Source organism: Cyprinus carpio, chromosome A16 (assembly GCF_018340385.1).
Source record: "Cyprinus carpio isolate SPL01 chromosome A16, ASM1834038v1, whole genome shotgun sequence".
Classification (NCBI taxonomy): domain Eukaryota; kingdom Metazoa; phylum Chordata; class Actinopteri; order Cypriniformes; family Cyprinidae; genus Cyprinus; species Cyprinus carpio.
Window position 1 is genome coordinate 663,797 of NC_056587.1, and position 27,660 is coordinate 691,456.

At 35.2% G+C, this 27,660-nt stretch overlaps 2 protein-coding genes across 2 annotated transcripts; one reads left to right on the top strand and one right to left on the bottom strand.

Annotated features, from left to right (window-relative positions):
* The first annotated feature begins 1,764 nt into the window (after positions 1–1,764).
* On the top strand, positions 1,765–15,093 carry LOC122147941 (endoribonuclease ZC3H12A-like). Its single transcript, XM_042771939.1, has 6 exons — positions 1,765–1,922; positions 3,576–4,025; positions 7,614–7,753; positions 9,260–9,494; positions 9,598–9,704; positions 11,361–15,093. The coding sequence occupies exons 2-6, from the start codon at positions 3,679–3,681 to the stop codon at positions 12,278–12,280; spliced, it is 1,749 nt and encodes a 582-aa protein (XP_042627873.1). The 5' UTR covers positions 1,765–1,922; positions 3,576–3,678; the 3' UTR covers positions 12,281–15,093.
* A 3,104-nt stretch (positions 15,094–18,197) lies between these two features.
* LOC122148063 lies at positions 18,198–25,237 on the bottom strand. Its single transcript, XM_042773338.1, has 8 exons — positions 25,076–25,237; positions 24,812–24,917; positions 24,624–24,693; positions 23,788–24,017; positions 22,666–22,798; positions 22,426–22,558; positions 21,890–22,129; positions 18,198–18,995 (listed from the first exon to the last, which is right to left on the bottom strand). The coding sequence occupies exons 2-8, from the start codon at positions 24,884–24,886 to the stop codon at positions 18,938–18,940; spliced, it is 939 nt and encodes a 312-aa protein (XP_042629272.1). The 5' UTR covers positions 24,887–24,917; positions 25,076–25,237; the 3' UTR covers positions 18,198–18,937.
* Between the last annotated feature and the right edge of the window lie 2,423 nt (positions 25,238–27,660).

Here is a 27,660-nt window from a genome sequence, read left to right on the forward strand (position 1 = left end):
TGTCACAATATTAATGCCGCACCTAAAAAAAAAAAAAAAGTAATCAAATTAGATGTGAAGACTATGTGATTGCCAAATATTAATAGAACATAGATAATAGTTAGTTGGTCTGTTACTCATAGTTAGTCTGGCTCAGAATGTTAATTCTGAGGAAAAACTCAGGATCCATTTGATTTGATATGTTGCATCTAATGTAGTGACATCTAGAGTGCAATAATGGCTAATTGCTGTGATATTTTACTTTAAGGTTTCATTTACTTTATCTTTAGGGTCCAGCCTCTCCTCTGATCTCTCTGGATGCTGGTTGTCATGGCAGCTGTGTGCCGGTGGGGGTCAGCGAGGAAACTCATCTCTGTTTGCTGTAGCTCATTGCCCCGCTGTAATATCAGCACCGGAGACACCTGGGCCCTCTGACACAGGACTCTCAGAGAGAGCAGTGGACTGGCAACCCCCAGTGATTGCTTTCTCCAGCGTCCGGAACTCCACTCAGTACACACCATTAGCCTGTGGCTCACGGAGCAGGACATATTAGTAACCTCACTCATAATAACTTCCTCAAGATGCACACACAATAGACACTGACCTGCAAAGAGTCACTAAACTGCTGAAAAAAAAAGGCACCAATCTTTTGCTTTGTCTTGGAGCAACCAAGTGGAACTAATCACCAATGTCACTTTAGTGATAAAAAAATGGCAAGGAATCAGTTATATTATATTATATTTTTAATTATATTTGTGTTTAAAACAAAACATTACAGGTTTACTTGCACTGACAAAAAATTCATTCATCTCTAATAAACAGATCTGTCAGTAACATACTGTATATGCAAAATACATTTACCGTATGCTCTCACAGACAAAAGAGGAAATAGAAAAAAAAAAAACCTTTTCCTGGTCTTCATGTACAAGACAACTGAGGGAAAACACATGAGAGAGTGGGAAAGCCTTATATAATCATGTCTTACCTGTATTTTGACTTTTGTATTTTGTATTTTTACTTATCTCTCTTTCTTCGAGTGTAAGATTACCCACAGTTGCTTTCATAAAGAGCATTATGTCATGATCACGAAATATGAAGTATGCTCATAAAACCCCTCCCATATCATCACATTTCTTTTAGATATGTTTCGCAACCATAAATGTCAATTCTCCACCCATTTATGAATGAAATTATGCAACACAAGAAAAGTTGGAAAAGACTTTGTTGTGCTTATTTCAAGATACTCGGTTAATTTTATTACTTGGGTTATTTATTAATTGTCTACCACCCTGTCAGTTGGTTATCAGGTTATCAGTACTGATTATCATATTTATTATCAAAAGAGTGTTGTCTAATGTGAATATCCAGTATATTACAAGCAGTTCCTTGAAAGTGTTTTCTGTCACAGGTCAATTCCAAAAAAAAAAAACAACAACTAAAGAGTAATGCCTAAAAAGTACAATAATAAAGTATGGAGAATCTATTCATAAATAGTATTGAAAAAATAATAATAATAGAAAATAACACATCCACATTAATCATAGTAATTTAAAGTAAGGGGGGAATGTGCTTAATTGTCATGAAAATAATACAAAAACAGAAATCTTAATTTTCTGATCAGTACTAATAGTGTCAAAAAGGACAAAACAATACAAATATGAACATAAAACTATAATTTTAATGTAAAAGTGGTCGTTTGTCTTAGTGTAATAAGGTCAGCAGAGTCTCTCTCTCTCTCTCTCTCTCTCTCTCTCTCTCTCTCTCTCTCTCTCTCTCTCTCTCACTCTCTCTTTCTGCCGGGGGAGGAACAGGTTGAGTCACCTGAAGCAGGAAGTTGAGGAATAAAAGTGTCATTAAAACACGTCATAAAACACAAGATCGGTGCTTTCTAGCACACACATACACACGTTATACATCACCGGACTGATCACTGGGAGAATATGGTAGGTTAGATTTAATTTTGTTTTATAAACGTTGACATAATAAACGTGTATTGTGTAACAGCTGAGACATGCATTCACACTCTACCAGTAGTTTACATTTAAATAACGCTTTATTCTTCTTGCTTCAAAACTACAAACAGTTTAGAAGTTCATCTAGTATATTACCCAGGGTCTAAAGGACTGAAGCATAGTTTAGTTAAAGGCCCCTGTGAGCTTCAAACATAGACAGTGTTGAAGTTGAGAAGGAGAATATTGTTGTATTGTAGCGTCACTGGCAGTATGTTAGAGTTTAGTCGGGTATGTTTCTATTATAGCCCTGTGTCTGTAGGAGTTTTACACTGTATATGGTCTCTTATTTAATCAATGAATCAAAAACTCTTTGTGGAAAGTGTTGTAGAAGTAGGGGAAGATAACTATATGTCATTTATTGATAATATAATTTAACAGATGACACCTGGAATGTACAATTTAAATAAACAGAAGCTCACTGCTTTGTGTGTAAAAAGTTCACTGCATTAAATATCTCAAATTTGAATATCGCAGCAATTAGTAAAAGCAAAAAGGAAAACTACACCTGATATAAACCTCTATAAATTTATTTTGTTTATCATATGCATTGGAGTACATGAGTACATAATGTTACCATTATCCAAAGATTATGCCTGAGCCCCTGGGACAGTCTGGAAACAGATTTATTTTGTGAAAACACATTATTATTATTATTATTATTATTTTGTAAAATAGCAAGTCAATACTGGGTTGATCTCCATGTATTTTGAATGCACTGAACCATTTTCACTGGCCTAGAAATGTCAAAATTCTGATAATATTGCAAATAAATATCAAATTCAACTCAAACAACACGAAAACATGTAACCTTTGATAGATTACTCTTTTAAAACTGTTGAACTTTATATTTACTTTATTCTAATATGTATTCTAAATTAAATCTTTAATTTTTTATTTATTTTTTTGCAATATCCATGCATGAAATTGTGTATTATTTTTGGGAGGAGGTTGGTGGAGGATTGAATTGTACTTATACATAAATAATATGGTCACTGTAATTGTGTTGTCCATTAAGTTGTTACTGATGTTACATTTATTGGGCATTAGAGTTATACATGCTCTCCCTTAATAAGTCTGTTTTAATGGTGGGTAATATTCCTGATCACATCTTTAGTTATTTTCACAAATTATATTGGAAGTTTTCCTAGCAAAACTTGGATTTTAATAACCCTAGTCAAAAATCCTATAGAAATGTGAACAGGATTTCTAGTATAATTTAGAAACAATCCTGAAGGACCCTAAAATCATTCAAGAGTTTACTGGATTTTTATTCTGATTTAATAGTATATGAAATCCCAACTGGTTCCTAATTACAATAGAAATTCAATACTAAAAATACTGTATATAAATTGATCGCTCAAAAGAAAGAATGAATGAATTTATGAAGATCAAATCATGTAATGCATAAAATACATGTATGAATGTATGTATAAAGATAATACCTTATATAAAAATATTACCTTGCTCTTCCGTTTACATTTTATATTTATTCAAAATTTGTTTTGTAAATATTAAGTTTAATTGTGATTTATAACTTGCATCGTAATGACTGTTTTATTTCCCATTTATTTGTTTATGTTTCAGCCTTATTCAGAAGCAAGAGCAACATGTCAGAGCAGCATATGGACGACACAGCAGCTCTTACACTGAAAAACCTCAGAAAATCACACATCCAACATACGACGGGATGCAGTCGGGGTGTTACCATCAACCCGCTGGTCTGGGCCAAGGCGGACCTGACCTCCATGACCTGCAGATGAAGGTCGACTTCTTTCGTAAGCTGGGTTACTCTCCACAAGAAGTGAAGGCCGCCCTGAGGAAGCTCGGCCTGGGGACGGACACCAATGCGGTGCTGGGGGAGCTGGTGCGTTCAGGGGCGAAGGCAGTGCCCTCTTCTAGCTCAGACAGTGATGATGGTGGGCCCCATCGTGGAGGAAGCTCATCTAGGGGACAGGACTCAACGCTGGAGGACACCACTGAACCCGAAAGTGACCTGAAATCTATTGTTATTGATGGCAGCAACGTGGCAATGAGGTGAGGACACGGTACTACTGGCCTTTTTTTATCTATAATTTTTCTGTAGTCTTTCAATAGAAACAGAATGGAGATTGAAAACTAAGTAGAGTTTAGAGTCTTTGCCAGTTTAACAAGTATCAACAAGTTGACATTACAAAGGGAAATTCATGACAGCTGCACTCTGGTTGTGAATAAACTTTTCCCCAATTTTACTAGGCTTTCACTTTGATTCCACTCTTTTATTAATGTTGGTTCACTTCAGATTGTTGTAACAGTAGGAATGTTTTAAAAGTGGATTTATAAAAATGTGAATATCACATCCAAATAATGCCACAAATACAGGCATGTTGATATTTCTTTATTTGGAAGAAACATCAATTGTTTAATAATTAATTTAAAAAAAATAGTAACTAGTGCGTTCAGTGTACTTTTACTTACCACTTCCCGTAGTGAATTTCTCATATTGCCTTTGGGCTTTAAAATTAGACCTGGTTCTTCTGAAAAGGTTTTCCTCTTTGTCCATGCTTCTCTGTTCTCCGGTATGTAAATGATATGCACTGTTTTAACCATTTCGCTTCAAGGAGGCCACACTCGGCAACATTTTTGGTCATGCATTCTGCAAAGGTTGCAGTGGGGAATTTTGTGAAAGACATTCTTCCTTGAAATGAAGGGTTTACAAGTAGTCTAAGAAACGTGGTAAATTACAAGACTTTGCACACATTGTGTGTGAAAGACTATAAATGCACTGATATTTGTGATAACATCATGACGTAATGGAAATGGCTGTTGTTCTTTTGAGTGTATTGTTAGATGTAGCTTCCCAGTCAAAACAAACAATTCTGTCATCATTCCTGTGTGTCTTATCTTGCGTTTTTCTTTATCAGTAGTGCTATAAACATATTGGACATGCATCTGTCAACAACTACAGCTTGCGTTCCAGTTGTTGAACTGTTGTAGTATTCCAAAATTAGTTTATGCAACTCAGGTTGTGTTTTAGCTTGCCTTCTAGTTGCATCATTGCTATAAGTAACTGTATGTATGTGTGTATGTGTATTGGTATATATATATATATATATATATATATATATATATATATATATATAAACATATAGATATATATATATATATATATATATATATTTATATAAACATATAGACACTTTACACACATTAATGCATATATATATATATATATATAAACATATATACTTATATTACACACACACACGTACATGTGTGTGTGTATATATATATATATATATATATATATATATATATATATATATATAATATTATATATATATATATATATATATATAAATTATATATATATATATATATATAACATTTTATTTAATTAAATACATAAGTCCTCTTGAGGCCCCCTAGTGGGCCCCAGACCCCTGGCTGCATTAAACTTCTAAGACAGTCTGTATATGTATGTAAAATGCATAATAAGGAATTTCTAACTACATTGCCTTCCACTAATATTGGCACCCTTGGTAAATTTGAGCAGAGGTGGCTGTGAAAATAAATCTGCATTGTTTATTCTTTTGATCTTTCATTCAAAAAATTCACAAAATTCAAACCTATCATTGAAGTAAAACAATTGAAAGTTGGGGGAAACTCACATTATGAAATAAATGTATTTTCTTCAATGCATGTTGGCCACAATCATTGGCACCCCTAGAAATTCTGAGTAAAATGTCACCCATTCAAATTTATCGTCTTTTTTTTTTTTTTTTTTTAGCACACTGGGTTGACTAGGAGCATGAAATTGCCCAGCCATGACTTCCTGTTCCACAGGATTATAAATATGAGCAACACAAAGGCCAAATTCCCTTAATCATCCATCACAAAGAGAAAAAAAAAATAATAGTAATAATTGTTGATCTGCAGAACAAGATAGTTGAGCTTCACAAAATAGAAAATGGCTGTAAGAAAATTCCTAAAGCATTGAAAATCCCCATTTCCACCATCAGGGCAATAATTTAGAAGTTCCAATCAACTACAGATGTTATAAATCTGCCTGGAAGAGGACGTGTGTCTATATCATCCTAGTGCATGGTGAGGAGGAGAATCTGAGTGGCCAAAGTCTTAGTTGATTAGTTGAGTCTTGGAGTCAGAAAGCCTAAAAAAAAAAAAAAAAAAAAAAAAAAAAAAAATCAAGTCCAGCATATTCAGTTGTCAGACACACCCGGAACTTCAAACGGGACTGGCTTCTATGGTCAGATGAAACTAAATAAGCTTTTTGGCAGCAAACCCACCAGATGCACTTGGTGCAAACAGGGATAAAAAAGTATCCCATACCCATGGTTAAATATACTGCTGGATCTTTAATGTTGTTGGCCTATTTTTCTGCCGGAGGTCCTGGACATCTTGTTCAGATATTGGCATCATGGATTCTTTCAAATACCAACAGATAAATCTAAACCTGTGTAAGGACGCTGAGGCGGCGTTAGAATCCATGTGCAGTGTTTTAATGAAATCCACAGCAAACAAATCCAAAACAGCAGACAGTGAATCAGAAACGTGAGGCAGGCAGGGGTACATACACAGATAGGCAGTCCAATCCAGGCAACAAAACAGTGGGCAATCCAAAAGGCAGAAAACAGGGTAACCAGGCAAAGATCATACACAAGAAGGCAAACAATGGGAATGGGAATGGCGCTCGGTAAGGCAGACAGGCTGGCAATACTTCGCGAAGTAATCGTGGCTAAGGCCATGCTTAAATGTCCACCAAACAGGAAATGACAGGTGAAGCAGAGGGATCGGCACACAGTCAGTACTCGGGCGAGGGCTCCCTCTGCTGGCGTGGCATTACAACCTGACTGTCTCTGTTAGAAATCGTATAATAGGCCGTGGTTGGATCTTCCATCAGGACAATGATCCAAAACAAACATCAAAATCAACACAAAAATGTCTCATTGAGCACAAAATGAAGCGAACTGAAGAGAAGAAGCACCAACATGGAACTGTGAATTTGAAGGATCTGGAGTGATTCTGGATGAAGGAATGTTCTCAGATCTCTTGTCAGGTATTCTCCAAACTCATCAGGCATTACAGGAGAAAACTCAGAGCTGTTATCTTGGGAAAAGGACGTTGCGATAATTGGGTACCAATAATTGTGGCCAACGTGAACTTGAGGAAAACATTTATTTCATTATAAGATTTTCCCCCCACTTGTTTTACATCAGTCATAGGTTAGAATTTGTGATTTTTTTTTTATTGATTTTTTTTTATGAAAGATCAAAAGGATAAACAATGTAGATTTATTTCCACAGCCACCTTTGCTCATATTTACAGAGGGTGCCAATATTAGTGGAGGGAACTACGTATATCTGAGCAATTCATGTGGTTTACTACAGGCAACACATATGACCAAACCACACAGAATTATTAAAGAGCCATTTACACAAGACTTGTAAGGAGACGGAAAAATTAATTTGACAGGGCATTAAAAACATTACATTCATAGTGTGAGACCTAACCACCAAAGGCCTCTAACGTGTACAGACCAGTGGTTTTTGGCATGAATATTCACTGATTTACTCATTTGCCAATTTAATTTCTCTCTCTTTTTTACTGTCTCTCGTTCTCTTTCAGTCATGGGAACAAGGAAGTGTTTTCCTGCCGTGGGATAAAGCTGGCAGTTAATTACTTCCTTGACCGAGGACACAGAAAAATCACTGTGTTTGTGCCTTCCTGGAGAAAAGAGCAGTCCAGGCCTGGTGTACCTATTTCAGGTAGAGACACTCCCTCAGCACTTTTGGTAAAAATTAGTCATCACAGACCGATTTGTCTGAAAAGCAAAAACGCCCATCTGACTGCACAGACTCAGATATGCCTATATCTCACACTGGAAAAACTATTTTTCTTCAGCAGTATTTTTGTCAGGTTTTTCAGTAAACATACACTACCGTTCAAGAGTTTGGTGTCATTAAGATTTTATTTTAAGAAATAAATACTTGTATTCAGCAAAGATGCATTCAATTTATTAAAAGAAACAATGAAGACATTTATACTGTTACAAAAGATTTCCTTTTCAAATAAATGCTGAAGGTTATATTCATTAAAGAATCAAAAAATAAATAAATAAATAGTGAAAAAGAAAAGCAGTACAACTGTTTTTAACAATGATAATAAAACCAAATGTTTCTTGAGCAGCAAATCAGCATAATATACTGATTTCTGAAGATCATGTGACACTGAAGACTGGAGTAATGTTGCTGAAAATCCAGCTTTGATCCCAGCAATAAATTACAGTTTAAAATATTTTAAATTGTAATATTTTTCACAATATCACTGTTTTTACTGTACTTTTGATCAAATAATTGCAGCCTTGGTGAACATGAGACATCTTTAAAATATTACACTTACATCAATACATTGTTGTAAAGCTGAAGCTGTTGACTGTTGTGCATTAATAAAGAATGTGGCATTTTCACATGGCAAAAATTAACATGTCTTCTCATCTGGTTATAATTTTAACTATTTTGTAAAATTTTGCTGTTCATTAGTTTACTGTTGCAAAACAGTCCCTGTGTACATCTGAAACTGGTACAGCATACTAGTACAAAATGACCTTTGTATTAGGACTTAAGGTTTAACAAGCCAGAGGTGTTGATGTGGAGATGATAATCTCACTTGTTTATGTCCCTGGACTGTCTGTCTTTTGTTGTGAACACCCCTGCTCAAATTCCTCAAATCAATTTGAGCAAGAACACTAATAACAAAACTAGAAGAATAAGGAAGAGTTAAGTTTCCTGCATGTCTCAGAGGGAATTCCCCACCAGGAAGTTCAAGAGATTTCCTTATCACCTTGAGTTTCACTGTGAATCTATAATCGAGTCTGGTGCTGTGTGATGAATTATTGCCTCTTTCCTGTTTCATAGATGATGTTCTTTGAAATCTTTCAGTTTACCACCTCCCCAAAGTAGCATTTGATATGGTTACCTTTGGTGGATATTAAATTTTAATTTTGGGGGAATAACCATTTGTTTTGTATCTGTAATGTAGAAAACTGGTCAAGCAAGGGTAGTTGTATCAAAAATTAGTAACAGCTTAAAGAAGTTGTCTATAATAATTGTCAAATTGTTTCAAATTGATGGGTGTTATGGTCTAGGTATTCTATCAGCGACTGGCAAATAATGTCCCATGACTATAAGAAAGACAGTCTTCATTCCAAAGTCATGCTAAAATTGTCTACAAAGGCAAAGAAAAATGTAAAAAGTGTTTGTCTTTATTTCCAGATCAGCATATTTTGGAAGAGCTGGAAAGGAAGAAGATTCTTGTATTTACACCTTCACGAAGGGTCGGAGGAAAGCGTGTGGTCTGCTACGACGATCGCTTTATTGTCAAATTAGCTTACGATGAGGATGGCATTATAGTGTCGAACGACACATATCGTGACCTGCAAAGCGAACGTCCAGATTGGAAACGTTGCATTGAGGAGAGATTGCTTATGTACTCCTTTGTTAATGACAAGTACGTTCTTATAACTATTCTTCAATAGCTGCTAATGCTTTTGGCAGTACCTTGTCTTATTCCTATTCATTTATTTAACCATTATCATCACCATCTTGCACAGGTTCATGCCACCTGATGACCCTCTCGGCCGTCATGGACCCAATTTAGATAATTTTCTTCGGAAAAAGGTGATGTTGCTTGACCACAAGCGCCAACTCTGTCCATATGGTAAGTACTTATCAGTTTCTGTCATTCAGAATCATATATGCCATATTAACCACAAACTACTAATTAAAATACATTTCTAGGGCAGTAAATTTTATGTGTTAGTTCAGTACAACTAATTATAAAAATATAGCCCAATAAAAAAATCGACATCATTAATCATGCCCAATGACTCATCCCATATTTCATAATAATGAATTTTCCTGCCATCAAAGACATTCAAGTTGGATTTAACACCCTGTAGGACAGTGATAAGCTCATGCTCAATTATAAGAAAACAAAGCAAAATGGTATATTGACTTCTCGAGCAATTGTAAAGTCTGTTTTCAACTGCCACATTAATGCAATGTCTTTACATTTTCTTCAGTTGGCGGCCTTTTCTTAGCAAATACTGATATATGTGATTTGATGAATTTAATTAAATTGATTATATTTCCCCTAGTATGCTAATTAAGTCTGCTAGAAAACATTTACATGATTCAAAAATCACATTATTTTACTATTACTTAATATAATAATTTTAAAGACCTCTAACACTAGCTTGCTCTTTTCTTTTTCTATTCTGTCTGTTTCCTTTTTATTTATTATATTATTTAAAAAGCCCTTGCTATGTATACTGCATTAAGCTAACTGAGTTTTGTTTTAGCACTTGTTGCTCTTTTGTTGATTCTGATTGCTTGCATTGTCCTCATTTGTAAGTCGCTTTGGGTAAAAGTGTCTGCTAAATGACCAAATGTAAATGTAAATGTAATACTGCACATTGCTGCAGCAACTTTTTTTTCTGCCTGAAACACTCTTTGATGCTCACTGTACTGTCTCTTTAAAGCCCGCCTTTCTGAAAAGCCCAGTCTGCTCTGATTGGTCAGCCACTTAAAGTGTGTATCAAAATGTAACGCCCTTTACCATAACTGTAAACAGAACGATGACTATGGTAACTGTTGTGTTGTTTTTGGAAGTCCATACAATGTCCAAACAGCATCTATTTGACATAGTAAAGCCACCTATGCAACTGTTCCTTGAGGGTAGGCCAGAGTAGCCAGTAAGCAATTATGCATTATACAAATGTGTAACATAGTGACTGACATAATAGCATGACTACAAACAAGGTGTTTTAGGCAAGTGTTTTTTGCTGGAGAGATTAAATCCCATTGGTGTCAACTTGTTATTTGTACCTTTGCAGACAGTTTGGGGTGTCCAATCCTGCTCATTCAGGTCCATTGTCCTGCAGATTTTAGATTTAACCAGCTCCAACACACTTAGGGTTAGTTTCTAGTGAAATTTCTAGTGAGTCTGAAGACCTTGATTAGCTTTAGGTGTGTTTAATTAGGGTTGAAGCTAAACTCTGTTGGCTTGTTTTGTTTTTTGTTGGTTGGAGCAATAATAAAACACACCTGGGCTATCTAGTAAAGATATTGGGTTTCTCTGAAGTACACCAAGGATGGGCAAATCTGGTCTTGGCGGGCTAATGTCCTGTAGAGTTTATTTACATCCCTAATCAAACACACCTGAAAAATCTAACCTATGTCTCCAGGGTTGCTAGAAAATAGGCAGGTGTCTTTGATTATGAATGGAAATAAACTCAGGACAGCAACCCTCCGGGACTGATGTTGCACATTCCTGAAGTAGACCTTATAACAAATTTGTCTTTTTACTCTTCAGGAAAGAAATGCACATATGGGATCAAGTGTAAATTCTACCACCCAGAGCGCACAAACCAGTCACAGCGTTCTCTAGCTGATGAGCTTCGAGAGAATGCTAGACTGTCTGGTTCAAAAGAGGACAGCAGAGTAACTGGGCCACTAAGAGGCGTGTACCCAAGAAATGACCCTGATTTTGGGTCCTGCTCACCCTCCTTGGAGCAAGAACTGGAACAAAAGCTCAACTTGGATCCTAAGAGCTCTGCTGGCAGGAATGTTATGCTCCAGTACTGGGATGATATTTTGTCAACGAAAAAGCCCTTATATAAAGCCACAGTGGAACAACACAGTGCTTCGGCAGATAGAACCAGTCTGCTAGCACCTTACACAACAAACCCTTCGTCCATTTTCAGTTCTGACTCAGGGCTTGGATCCTACCAAAGCCAGTTTTCAGATCCATCCCAGAGCATTGAGTTGCATAGGATGAGATCCAATCATTCACCGATGTCTGGTAACCCTGGTGTACCTGCAGGTGGCAAGTGCTACTATGACAACATGAGTCCTTACTCCAACCATCAGCCCAACTTTGGTGCCTGCAGTTCCCTGCCTAACCCTGTCCAGCGTTACAGTCTTCCTGCTTACAGTTCCTGGTCTTACGCTTTCTTTTTACCACAGGCAACAAGTTTACCTGAACCTTTACCCTGTCCTAGCTCGCACATGTCTCCCGATGTCTATGGAAGCCAGAAGCACTCATGCATGCCACAGTCCAATGCTTTCCAGGAAGAAAGAGAGGAGGTCAGGAAGAGGCTTCAAGCGATTTTTAACCCACATCATGTAAACAAAGTTATGGAAATGTTCCCAGAGCTGAAAGATGCACAGCAGTTGGCGGCAGAGGTTCTAAAACTCAAGTCCAGGGGAGAGTTGAATTCATACATTCATTGAATCTATGGGATCATAAAAAAGACAGCATGCCAAGTTTCTCAAAACAAAGAGTCTTTACGCTCTCAGAAAAAAAAAATGTGGAAAATTTGTACCTTTAGAGGTACTTTGGTACCCTTAAAAAGTTTGTAGTAGTACTTAGTAGTAAAGGTACCTATTAGTAGTGGAAAATGTACCTATTACAACTCTAAGGTACTAGTATATACCTTTAAGGGGGAGATAAGATACAAACTTGTCAATCTAGTGGTACAACAGCTTGTCATTGGTGCATTCCTTTGTACCTTTTTACCTTTAAAATTGCATAGTAGTACTTTAAAGGTACCCATTACTACTCTAAGGTATTAATGTGCACTTTTTAGGGGTAGATAAGGTACAAACATATATGGGTACAACAGCTTGTCACTGGGGTGATCCCTGAGCTTTGTACCTTTTTACCTCTAAATTATCATAGTAGTACTTAAAAGGTACCCATTAAAACTCTAGTAATGTGCACCTTTAAGGAGAAGATAATGTACGAACTTGGCCCTTTAGAGGTACAACAGCTTGTCACTGGGACATTCCCTCAACTTCGTAATTTTTTTTTTTTTCAAACCTAAATATTTATAGTAGTACTTTTAAAGGTACCTATTACCACTACTATTACTTACTACTACTTTAAAGGTACCTATTACTAACATGCACCTTCGAAGGGTAGATACAAACTTGTACATTTAAGGGTATCAATTATTATTGACAACGTGTTGTACCACTAAAGGTACAATTTTTGTAATTGTACTTTTGTTTCTGTAGCTTTGGTAGCTCTTTTCTGTTTTGTGCTCTTTGAAGTCTCCGAACCTTAATGAATTATCACATAGTATGTGTGGTAACTCTGTATGACTACGAAGTCAAATGTGTGTCTAGATGTTTTTTAAGAGGTTGATGCACATTGCATAAATTGTTGCTCCTAACGTGTAGCAAACTGTACAGTACCTTGGCTCGAAGGCTACAGATTTGGTTTTGGAGAGAACCTGAAATGTAATTTGAGCAGTCTAAATATAGATGTATGTTATTGCACTCATTAAGGAACGGCCCTGTTTTCAATGTTCAGAGTAATTTTGTAGTTAGCAAGTCTGCTGCTAATTGTTCATTCAAATCAGCTCCACCACAGAATCACTTAAAATAGTAGTAGGTGTGATTCCTCCTGCACTCTTTTCATTGTATTTCTTTGTTTCAGTTATTAGGGGTGGGAATCCCCTGACAGATTTTTATTACAATACTTATGTCAAGCACTGTGATTTGACCATGTGACTCATTGCATTTTTTGAAACTTACCACAGTGCTGGATATCATATTTCATTGTGCTTTAATGTTACGTTTCATATCAGTTTGGTTCTACTACGATTTGATGATTTGAATGTACAAAGGACATTCTTTCCTTCTATGCAAAATTGACTTTGAGCATCTCATTGTTCATTATTCTTTGCACTAATTAGTCATGATTTTACATGTATGCATGTCAAAATATGTCAAAGGCTGGACATAATGATATATATTATACAATGAATAATTATAAAAAAAATATTGAGTCTTTAGCTGTGTCAATTCAACATGATGAAAGTTATTATAATATGTTATGCTGGTGTTTTATCCACGGTTTTCAAATGAGCATATAGGTATTTGTGTAATCATAACACATTTATGTCTTCAAACATCTATATGAATGTGAACAAATTCAGAGATACTATCAAATGAGTACCAATTTCATGTTTTCTCTTCAGAGGAGACAGTCATAGCAGATTTTTAATTATAGCATCTGTTTGCAAAGATGTTCCATAGACATTATCTTTTGCGCTCTTGTTCTTGTTCTGTTTCATAAAATTTCATAAAAGTCAGCGATAACACTCAAAGCTTTTATATATAATGCATTGATGGTATTCATAATGTAAGTTGTAATGCATTATATTTTTCAGAATTAATTGTAACTAAGTTTAAAACGCATTATATAGTTCGTCATGTGTTTTAATGCATTATACTTTCTAAAGGTGTAACAATGAATCGTTAAGTATCATAATGTATTATAACTATGGTTACAATTATTCATTTGATCATAAGGTGCATTATAAGGCATAATTAAAACTACTTTTAATACATTATATGTAAAGACTTTAAGTAAAGTGTTTCTAAAAACTGCTTTAACATAAGTTGTTGTGTGTAGTTCATGGTGTCCAAGTAGCAACTTACAACATGTTTATATCCTGCCAGTGCATTATAATCATTAATGTGAACAGGAAATAAGTTCTCAGTCTTGTATTGGCAAGAAACATTGAAAATGACAATAATAGGAGAACCACAGTAAGTATAGTAACAACAAAAATAAAAAATCTCTAAAACATTTTTGAAGCTGTGAAAAGAAATAAAGAAAAACATTGTCATAAATAGTATGTTAATATACATACAAAGACATTTCCCATGCAACCAGTGGTACCATAATTAGTAAATGACAAACACAATCTTCAGTAACTTTTTTAATAAACATCAGTATAAGGGAATATGCACATTTTTATGTTTTCACTTTATTGGTTTCACTATATCTTGTATAGTTTGAATAATCCTGCAGCTAAATTTTGCAATCCTGCAATCCAAGTTTTAAAATATACAAATACTGCATGTATCATAGTTATTAAAAAAGGGAAGAAAAAAGAAACAGCACAATGTTCTTAACAGTTTTAGATGAAGATTGACCACATACCAAGGAATACCACATACATGAGTGTTTTATGTTAACTAAATATTAACAAGCTGGGAAACCTGCTGTTGTCACAAAATAAAATGTTTCTGTGAAATAGTTTCTGTTTTGATTTTAATTGTGACTGATTGCACTGTTTTAACTGGCATCTGAAGTATGTATTAAAAACTACAATTCATTTAATCCATAACTTAAACACCTTTAAATTCAACACGTTTTGTGCTATTTGTTACTTTATTAAATTTCATTATTATAACTACTGATTTCAAATAACTGTTTATCTATATCTGATGGTAATAATGACCTACCTGAATATACTGCATATGGGTAAAAGTGTTTGCTAATGTTATTTTTGCTTTTACTGCTGAAAGCCGTTTGCAATGGAACTCAGTTATATAAATATAACTGTTGAGACATGAACAATTTTACATATGACCTTTCTACATTATTTACAAAAGCATGTCGAGTATGACAGTTTATTTGATTTGAATAGTAAATCTGGGGAGATCTCTGCCATGTGCATGTCAACATTCAATGTCAAGATATGTATAAATTTCTCTCTCTCTCTCTCTCTCTCTCTCTCTCTATCTGTGTGTGTGTGCGCGTGTGTATGTGTGTCCTTCACTCCCCTTTTGACAATATAGTTATCTATCTACATCTACAAGGAAGAAGGAAGTTCACAAGCTACAAAAAATGTTATGAACATGCAAAGCAGCTACATCATGTGATCATTGTATTTTTTTTCTTATCTTATCTTAATCCATAGGAATGTGATTTGCTTTCTTTGTAAGAGGAAGTTCAGTGACAAAAATATGAGTCAAACCAAAAAAATAAATAAAAAGCCAAACCAAACACTTTTGCATAAGACGTGTAACATTATTACATCTTAACAAACATTTGGTAACATAAGCATTATTATTTACCTTTGAGTAATCTGTGAGTAAACATGATTGATGCAAAGAATCATCTTAATGTCCATGAATGAGTTGTAAAAGTGTCATGCATCAGTTCAGACTCTTTCCTGAAACATCAGAACACATCCTTCAGTATACAGGAAAAATCTTTTGATAAATAGAAAGAACAATGCAGAGGTGACTGGTTTTTACCTCATATGACTGTTTAAATGTCAGCTCTATCCATGTTCAATAGGGTGTATCCTTAATTTGCATTAACGGATATTGGCAATAAGTAGACCTGCTTGGAATGCGTGTCAACAGAATTCCACAGAATTTAAACACTCGTCATCACTCTCTTAAACATACCTGTTCCTTTTATGGAAATATTTTGGCTAACTTGATCTGTTTAAGCTACTGATATGAGTCTGCTTATCTCAGCTCCGCTGATATTCCAGTATGTATTTTAAATACAGAATTTCCTCAACAGTTATAAATACGAAAAAGTGCAGATTCCAACACAATCTCATGCCAATTTGTAACAATATTTACATTTACATCTACATACATGCAGAATTGGTGGCTATTTGTACTTTTTCGTACAATCTGCTCGCATCCCATTTAAGTTAGGTATAGGGGTGTACCTTCATGCTTACTAATTTTCTAAAAATCATGTTTTCATACAAATCACACTGTACAAATTCATACAAAATCACCATCTTGTAAAACGCTTACGCTTTCTCATTCAATGGGGTTGACAGATTACAGGTCAACAGTAACAGGTTAAAGAAACCCACATCATCAAGCATCAAAACAGAGAGAGAACATCCAAAATCATATACTTTCTCAAAAGTTTTGCTAACACTTTGTCCTATCCCAGCTTAATAAGCAAAGACAACAAACAACTAATACATTCGATTAATGCCACTTTCAAAACATTGCTACCATGTGCATCCAATAGCACAGTTTTGGGGTTATATTAATTTTTGTGTGAAAACAATCATCAGTTTTGTTTGGAGCCCAAGAAGTCACCTGTAGGAGAAAAAAAAACAATCCGTGCAGACAGTTTTGCAATCCGTCCCCTCAGTTTATAAACCCTACTCACGAATTCTTAAACTGTTCCCTCGGTTTAACAAATCGTGCCCACAGATTAATAAACCATACCCACGAATTTCCAATCCGTGCACTCAGATTTTGTAAACCGTACCTTCGGTTTTGAATCCGTACCCACAAATTCATAATCCGTGCGCACACTTTCGCAATCCGTTCCCTTGGATTTGTAAACTGTACTCACGGAGTCATGGAACAAGCTCCTAGGTAGCCTATGTGTTAACATACTGTTTTATTGCATATTATTATGTGGAATATGCCTACAGCAAAGTGTCTTCAATTTTAGTACGAGGTGGAATACAACGATTTAATAAGAAAGATGTGCATCAAAATCTTGTTTCATTTGTGATAATCTTATCACTTGATTATTATTGTATAATAAACCTGGCATTGTGACAGACTCTGGAGTAATTTGTTCCTCTTTTGTAAGTCGTTTTGGATAAAAGCTTCTTATGCATAACCTGTATAATAATATATAATAATAATAAAAATAATTATAATTATTTATAGGCTAAATAAATAATTATTTATTTATAGGCTAAATAAATGAGTGCACTTAAGACAGTAAAATGTTTGTCATAAAATAATTTGTGAATGGTTTATTTTTAAATAACCTTTTACAGTTTTGGAAATGTGTTTGTGTACTATTCTTTCTTAGCATGAAGACTTATTTAGATGATTTTATTATACTAAGCTTTTTCCCCCAGAGTTAGATGCATGCTTCACTGTTAATGATATTATTAAATAATTAGGCTTATTATAACATTGCATTCAGTTAGAGAGCAAAGGAATGACAACGTGTCTTATCTTATTGGTGATTAATGTAAAATTAACGCTAAAAAGAAGACTATTGTGTGAGTGCGGATCATGGTCTCATAGGCTACTATGAAAAATAATGTTTAATAAACACAAATGAATCTGCCGGTGGGGGTGGGGCCACAAATCCATGAATTTACAAATCCGAGGGAACGGATTATGAAAGCGTGCGCACGGATTATGAATTTGTAGGTACGGATTCAAAAACCGAAGGTACGGTTTACAAAATCGAAGCGCACGGATTGGAAATCCATGGGTATGGTTTATTAATCCGTGGGCAAGATTTGTTAAACCGAGGGAACAGTTTAAGAATTTGTGAATACGGTTTACAAACTGAGGGGACGGATTGCAAAACCATCGCCACAGATTGTATTTTTTTCTCCTACAGGTGACCTCCCGGGCTCCGTAGTTTTGCTATTACATTTGGTGACACTAGTGGTGTAGAAATTGTTCTACTAGTAGAGTTATACTCTTCACAAGCAGTGCTGCAGGGATAACATATTTTTGTAGGCCAAACCTGGAAAGAGTTAGCATTTTAGCACTTCCGGTTCCATCATCCCGAAATCAATCAAATTTGTTTTTTGTTTTTTTTATGGGTTTTTGGGTAAATGCCTGAAGTGGTGAGCACAAGCTCAATATATTGTCACATTTTATTCTATGACATAAAATACACCTGTAATACCACCTTGTGTTTTTTTAAGCTTTTACTTGTCTTGATAAAGGTGGTTGCTAACAAGTAGCTAAATGTGACTACAGAGGTCGTCTGGGATTTTAAACATCATCAAAGCAAACAGGTAAACTTACTCATTACAGCCTCGAGTTTATAGTCAAACTCATGCAAAATATTCTAACTCAAACTTGCAGGAAAAAAAAAAAATTATACAAAGACTGAAAGAGTTGTTGGTAGATCAATGGTGGCGACATTGAAGTCATGTGACTGGTGTATGCTACATTTCTACTTTTGTCGATGGAACCAGGGTGATGTTAACTTCTGGGTTGGCCTACAAAAAGATGTCACCACTGCAGCGCTTTATTGTGGATCCATACAGCGAATTGTTGCAAGAGTGCCCTTGAGTGGCCTGAAGAGTCTTCACTTAAGTGTTCCAATAAGAGCATCTACTCCCAAGCCATTAACAATTTACTGAATGCTACAAATGCACCATGTCCAGGGTCACTGAGGAGAAAGAGGAAATTAAAAAAGAAATATCAGAAGCAAAGAATAACACTAAAGACAAAGTATTTTTAAACAACATTACTCAAAACTGGAATACTAATAGCAGTATTTTAAAAAGGGGGTTTTGATGTGTTCCTGGGTTTGTTTGTTTTTTTGTTTGTTTGTTTGTTTTCACACCAAAGATTCACGACAAGACAAGCTAAGACTTGTAACTACTTACAAAAAAGAATATAGTCTGCAATATTTTAACACCAATTGCTGGCAGTATAGAACAGGTCATGTGTTTACTGTCGACTGCTAGTGTAGACAGCGGTTGCATCCGAAAGCTGAAAAATACTCCCTCCGCAGGATACTAAAGTGACAAGGCACATATAGATCTAATCATCGTGAATGATTTTTAAAGGCAGCACGGTATCCTTTGCTGCACAGTCCTGTGTGTTCCATTACGTGACAGTTGAGCTAAAAAATAAAGATGGTGTATGAAAGTGGTTGGTGGTAATTTTTTCCACTTTTGATGTAATTTCTAGCAGGAAATTAGCATTGTAGTAATTAAATATTTGCTTAGTTATCACTAAAGCTCTCTCTATTTTTTTGTACACGACTAAACTGTTATGCTGCTTCAGAAGTCTATATGAAGTCAGTTTGGAGAGGTACCTTTGTTCACAAACACTACCTGCAAATTCACTGCCTGATAGATCAGCAAGGCAACAAGTCAGCTACATAAGCTTTCACTGATAATAACAGGTTCTGTTTGCTTTTAGTGCAATGTGTCACGCCATTCTCATCTGGTTTAGACAGGGTGTGAAAACTGTTAGTTAGTTCACCCAAAAATGAAAATTAGGCTGCGTTTTATCTAACCCCCGAGGCATCCTAGTTGTATATGACTTTCTTCTTTCAGACGAATCCAGTCGGAGTTTTATAAAAAATTGTCTTTGATCTTTCAAGCTGTATCATTGCAGTCAATGGGTGTTACATTGCTTCAGTCCAAAAGACGTGAAATAAAAAGCACCCTTCCATAAAAAAAGTGTCTCACACGGCTCCGGGGGGTAAACAAAGGCCTCCTGTAGCGAATCGATGCGTTTTTGTAAGAAAAATATCCATACTCAAAACGTAATAATCACTTTAATCTAGCTTGTGCTCACTGTGGTAAACGGAAGTAGTTCCGGGCGGATGACGTATGAAGTCAGCTTTGTGCATGCGCCGCTCAGAAGTGATGCACGTGGAAATGCAGCAGAGAGATCAAAACGAAACAACGGTCACTAACTAGAAGTACAAAATGAGGAATTGTAAAAAAGAATGTCGGAGGATTTCGATATAAGCCAAGAGGAGACTGGTTTTCGTTTGCTAAAGTAAGGAAACTTTGTTTCCTTTGCTCCTGTTAACAAACATTGGTTTTCACAAGACTCACCAGCGCATCCGCATCGCTGACCTCATACGTCATCACCCTGGAACTGCTTCTGTGTACAACTGTTGACACAAGCTAGATTAAAGTGATAATTACATTTTGAATATGGATATTTTTCTTACAAAAATGCATTGAGTTGCTACAGGAGGCCTTTGTTCACCCCACGGAGCCGTGTGAGACGCTTTTTTATGGAAGGGTGCTTTTTATTGCACTTCTTTTGGACTGAAGCACTGCAACACCCTCTGACTGCAATGATAGAGCTTAAAAGATCAAAGCAAATTTTTTATATAACTCTGACTGGATTTGTCTGAAAGAAGAAAGTCATATACACCTAGGAAAGCATCTGGGGTGAGTAAAACACTTAATTTTTTTTTTTTTTTTGGTGTAATAATTTTTTTATTATTTTTTTTATTTTTTTTTTTAACGCAAAACACAACATCCAGACCAGTGTTGGGGATAATGCATTACAAGTAACGTGAGTTATGTAATCAGATTACTTTTTTAAAGTAACTATTCTTCATGCAATCCAGAATGGTAGCACAGTTGAAAGGTTTACTTAAGCTGCGCCCTCTACTGTACAGATGTGTATTTACATTTCCTTCAGCCTGAGGCTTACTCATTTCACTTTTGATGTGATAGGGCTTATACATTTGCCAAAAATAGCCCAGTTAAGAAAATGCAATGCAAAATTAATGTAATGCATTACAATCCATAAAAAGTAACTAAGTAATGCAATTAGTTATTTTTTTGTGTAAGCAATGCAATATTGTAATGCATAACTTTTAAAAGTAACTTTCCCAAACACTGATCCAGACACATATCAAAAATGACATCATTAAGCAAACCTTGACGTTTGAGATGAATCCTTTAGCCTTTTTTCCCCCTTGCACTTGTTTTCCATTGGAAAAATAATAAGAGTGCTTCTTGTTTGCTGATTGACTACTGCTTTTGATAAGCTACCTAAAGTTTTTATTATTATTATTATTATTATTATTATTATTAATGATAATGTTATAATATTCAAACTGTCCAGTCAAATCAAATTTCTTATTTGGCAATCAATGACAACCAACATTAATATTCTGGGAAGACAATAGCTTACAGTTTATTTCATGGGGATACAGAGGATCGATATATAGGATCACTGTATATAGGATATAGAGGATCACTGGCCCAGAACCACTGTCAAAAGGCAAATGTTTTACCAGAAAGGATCAATATGGTAAAATTTCAATGTATCCTTGCTGAAATATAAAATATTGAAATAATAATCTATTATTATTACTATTATTACTATGATATCATTTAAAGTTCCAATATCTACTCTGCTGAAAAGATCAATGTTCAACTAGTTTCACCAAGTGTTGTTATAATGCAGTAAAAATTTATGCTAATCCACCACAGTGGACATTCTTATCTGGTCTTTTCATGAAAGTATACACATTTTTCCCATCATCTGAATTGTTGAAGGCAAGAAAAATAATCATACCAGTCAAAGTAGCGCTGTCCTTCATAGGTGCCATCATGTTGTCCATTATCAGCCAACTCCAGTTCTACGCCAAGATGGTATTCGGGAGAATTCTGCAAATTGCCCAGGTAGCGTAAGGTACCAGTGCTGATGTGTCCAGAGGGTAACATGATTCGGACCCTGTGCCCAGTCTTCAGATCCAGAGGGGAGTGGGGTACAAACACTCGATGAGGTCCCCCTCTGCTCCTCCAAGACCTTACACTGAAGAAAGAGGTCATGCAAAATATAAGTTTGAACATCAAGTTAAATTAAACACAGAATGTAACATTTTACTATGCTCCTATGCAAATAGGGATTAATAAATTATTTATTAATTAATTAATACACAGCTCTCTGGAATATGTACTTCTGAATGATCAGTCACTGGATTCCACAGTCAGATATTTCTGTTTATGACACAATTCTCTGCAATGCTTTATTGTGACAGTGCACTTCAATGACAGGAGTAGGGCATGAATGAATATGTCCAGCTTAAAACACTATCAAATCAAAGATACCTGATGTTAGACATGGCAGAGGTGGCTCTGGAGTCTGATGGGCAGGAGGTTTGACTGCCACACAAACTTTTTTGGTCAACACCATCTCGAAGCAATTCCACAGCAGGTCCCTTTTCCTGGTGTCTGAGATCACCTGTAGAAAGTTGGAAGAAATGTTTCATTTGTTCAAATGTATTTCATTTCAATTATCCTCACACAAGGGCAGTTCTGACATCCAGACAGTCCACCAAAGGAACTTACTAGAACATTCATGTTCTTTCTCCTCAGAATAAAGTCCATTCTCCAAGCCAGACTCTAGAAAGACTTCATTTGTTTCTTCTGAATCATTGTCTCTGTACGGCATTCCAGTCCTTACCAGAATCTCAGAGGTCAACTGAAAAGATCACATAACACAATTAAAATATGAGTTAAAAAGGCTCTATTCAAATCTTGTCTGTTCCCACACTGTATTTATGAGTTAGTCATGAATCATTCATTCAACCAATTTGTCCAAAAATGCCTAGTTATTCCGAAATGAAACATGTGACCATCTTTACGATGGAGTCACTGAATCATTTACTCAATTGAATTGTTCAAGACTTAATCATTCAGGAATAAAACACCACTACGATGTGTTTCTCCGTGTTGCAGTGGTTGTGTGGCTTTGTTTGGAACTATTTTGATCTATATTGTCTTTTATTAATAGTGTAGCAATATTGCACTCCACACACAAATCATTTTCAATTTTCACACACCAGAGGGTTAAATTACTTTGCTCTTCCTTATGTATTATGTAGTACTTCATTAAACTGTTTTATATAATCGCAAACTCAAGCAAGACTCCATTATGGCTGTATTAAAATGGCTAGTAAAAATATTTGACCAAAACTCATTGTTTGTGTAATTTTCTTTAGTTGAATTTGAATTTTCCAGAGGAATGCAGAAATTCAATCAATCGAAAATGTTCCGTGGCTTGTCAGTATTAAGTTTCATTTTGAAGAGACTTTAATTGTTCCTGCTAACAAGCTTTATGTTCTTAGTTCGGGCTTGATACGTACTGTGAGCGCGACAAACTGATGATATGAAAGTTTGCACTTCAAGCTTATCTGCCATGATAGATACTAATATTTAGTAATAAAGTGACATCAAGCATTTTTAAGTACTGCAAACCATGAGCATTGCTAGTTATCCAATGGCATGTTACTTTAGCCATCCAGTTAATTAACTTATGAAACAGTTATAGCATTATCAAAAAAGCATGCCTAGGCCTATATGTTGCATTTAGAAGAAGTGGCAGGCGATAAAAGCAGCAATTGTGTCACAGGTGGTTCATTATAATGGATTTATGAGTTTCATTTCTGAAATATTATTAGACCCACATACCTGGTCTCTAAGATTATGTTGTCTCTTTTGGAGCTCCACAAACCGCATCTCCCATGATGCTCTCTGATTTGCAATCTCTATCTTCAGTTCTTGAATCTCCCCCTCAGCCTTTAGCAGTCTCTTGAACAGGCCACTTGTGCGTTTATGCTGAACACGGTTTTCTGGTTTGGCCTTTTTCTCTGAGTCTGCATTTACATTTGTCCCAGCAAGATGCTTGACATCCTGGACAGCTACAGATTTATACAAGTCTTTAGAAATAATATTTTGACAAATGCTGATTCTGTTTTGATAAGTCAAACATTTAATACACACTTAGGATAGTTCACCTAAAAATAAAAATAAATCTGTTGCTATTTACTAACTTATATATCATACAAAACCTCTATGACTTTTTACTTATGTGAATATGAATATCTCTGTGCTTTTTTGTCTGTACAGTTAAAGTCAATGGAGTACAATGTTCTTTTGTCAATACAGTAACAATGTTACTGTATTGACAAAAACATAATGTCTTTAGTTTTCCTCTGAAGAAAGAAAGTCATAGATGTTTTGAGGGTGCCTAATCAATTACTTCCCTTAAATTCAGAATAAACTCATACAGTATGTAAACTGTTTTGCTCTACTTTATTTTAAAAGGTTTCTGAATTTGTAGATTTAAGTGAGTTGCAATGTGATTTTCTCAGAATACTTATCATTTCACAAAACTAGCCTGCCATCTATTGGACAGGTACAGGCATTACATGTACGTACATTATAATTGGTAAACAGTCATCAGACTTTGCTTCTTTTACATAATAACTGATTGATGACTGCTTTTTTGTGATATTGGGATTTACCTGTGGTCAGTTTTGATGGGGGTTTATGGTCAGTGTCAGCTGCGGATTTAAGAGCACAATATGGGCTGACCTGCAGTACAAATGATATTTGATTTGATTTACCAGTGATTTGTGTAGGAGTAAAGTAAAACTAAAATATATTTATAGAATGCATTAATACTGGCATTCACTGAAGAGGAAATAATTACCCAGAAAAATCTCCATGTGCAAAACAGGCCCTTGAGAGTCCAGACAACTGCTGACCACAGTACATAAGTAGCCATTTTATGACGATTTCACATGGTGCTCTATTGCCTGCAATATATAGATGAAATAAAATACTAACATAAACTTTGATTTAAGACTCACCACCACAGTGGACGATCAACTGCTGTGGCTTTGAGAGAAAGAGGAATCTTGTATTGAGGAATTCTGGTATTTATTTGCTTAAAAACATTGAAGCAGGTAAATACCTTGATACAATGCCTGGTTGAATGCTTCAGTAGCTGAATGAAGATCCCTCTTAAACTTCAGTGCATAAGAATGTATCCCTTGGTTTGTTTATCTTCATTTGGTTATCCAATGGCATGTTCACATGCTGACCAACCTGTTGCTACCAAGCCTGTTGCAGACGCGTCGAGAGTCTAGAGACATAATCCTGTCTAATCTGATTAGTGACTGGTTTATGTGCTTCTCTTGTGTCCCATCACATACTAATTCTGGTGCCTGATCCTATTTTTACCAAGTCCATATATCAGTGTATTTAGTGGAGCAAACTCCACTAAAACAAGCCCCAATCTAGCAAGATGTTTGTGTTTTAGTGAAATGTTTGTCACCATAACACCCTAAAGTATCCAGCGTCCTAAAATGTCCTTTTGCAACAAACTACACAATCATATTGATAATAGATTACTATTTGAAGATTGAATTTATTTATAAAATAATCTGTTAACTATTTTCTACAGTTATAAATTGTAAAGAATTAAAGAGATCTTAAAAATCATTTTTAAGAACGGCCACCAATATTATACTTTAATTATATAACTATAATTTGTGATATTTTATAGTCTTTAAAACTACTTTTTTTATGTTTGTTTTGTATTACATTTGTCACAACCATGAAGTGTCATAATACTTTTTGTTTTCATTTCAACATTTTATATATTGGTTTATCATTTCAAACTCTTAAAGAAAATCAGTTCATCCATAAATTAAATTTTGTTGAAAATAATTGTTTTTTTTTTGTTTTTGTTTTTTTTTCCATAGTAACAGATTTGGAGAAATATAGCATTGCATCACTTGCTCACCAATGGATCCTCTGCAGTGAATGGGTGTCGTCAGAATGAGAGTCAAAAAAGATGATAAAAACATCACAATAATTCCTAAACCTTTATTTCCGGTCCATAATCCATAACAACACTTCCTTCTGTGTAAAAGTCCATCCCTGTTGTCCTCTCACATCAAAATACTATTTTCTGTCGTTGTTTTCCCACCAAAATTATGTCCCTTCTTGATGTCACTTATCAAAACTTTAGACATGGTCAGTCAAAGGAAATCATTCCTGCAAAAAGCAATCAGGAAAGCTCCAGATAACTTTTCTTTGTGATGCAGTGTTGGGGAAAGTTACTTTTAAAAGTAATGCCTTACAATATTGCGTTACTCCCTAAAAAAGTAACTAAATATGTTACTTAGTTACTTTTTATGGAAAGTAATGTGTTACATTACTTTTGCGTTACTTTCACGTTACTTTTTAAATATGAGCAGGGTTTGATTGTTTTTAATATAAGAAGTTCTATTTATAGCAAACGTAAAAGCCCTTTCACACCAAAAAGTGTGATGAATAAACCTCAGGCTGAAGGAAAAGTAAATTCATGTCTGTACAGTAGAACACAGGAGAAGAAGGTTCAACACTCTTCAGCAATAAAAAAAAACAATGAAGCACAATTGTTAGTTTATCTAAAGTCATTTTTGATCATTAGTATGGTTGAACTGGATCATTAAAGGTCAGCAGCAAAGACACTAGTTAATAAAATGGGAACAGATACATTTGTGTTATTTAATATATTTAGTTATTGCAGGTTTGCGTCATATTCTGAGTTTGCATTTCACTGTTTTGATTAATTTTGATGAATACTAAATCTGTTTTTTTTTTTTTGTTTTTTTGTGAGTGGGATGAATTAATGCACATTCACATTTAGTCTAGAACTACAGTAAAATCATGGTCACACGGCACACACAACGCCTCCATACTTCCGATTTCTCCCAATATGGGAACAGGAGGCTTGTCAGTCAAAAAATGGGAATACAAAGTAACTGGCGTTACTTTTTTGAAAAAGTAACTCAGATATTTTCTTGTAAATAAAAAAGTAATGCGTTACTTTACTAGTTACTTGAAAAAAGTAATCTGATTACGTAACTCCCGTTACTTGTAATGCATTACCCCCAACACTGTTGTGATGTTCACATTTTGAATTGAAAATATCACAAACACAAATATCTCTGCTTTAGCTGCATAGCATGTTTGTCTGAGAGTATTAATCCATCATTCTAGACACATGTTTGTCCATAGTAAAATACAAATTCTGTGTGTGAATTCTGATGTTGATCCTGAGCTTTCACATGAAATTTGAGCTTAAAATGACGGCAACTGATTGTTCTGTGTAAATAGTCAGCTATGTATTTTTGGATTGTCAGAACTGGGATGGGTGGAAAATTGTGGCCTGGTGTAAACAACAGTTTAATGTTACCATAAAAACACAGCCTCTTTAACAGAAACACTAGGGAGCGTTTATCTGTCTTAAAGTGCATATTGCAGGTTAAAAAAAAATCTAATTAATATATAACCTTGTATGAAAATACCATATGAACCATTAATGCAGGATTTGAAAATGTTTTACAAGACGTGAGGGCACAAATTTAGAAGGAAAAGTGATGGTTTCCTTGACAGTTCTGAAAACTCAAAAGCTTTTTTTTCTAACATCGCGTCATATTACGTCACGAGAGGGAGTCGTGTGCTGAGCTCTGCTTTGAGCAGGCGTGAGTCAGTGTGTTTTCGGTA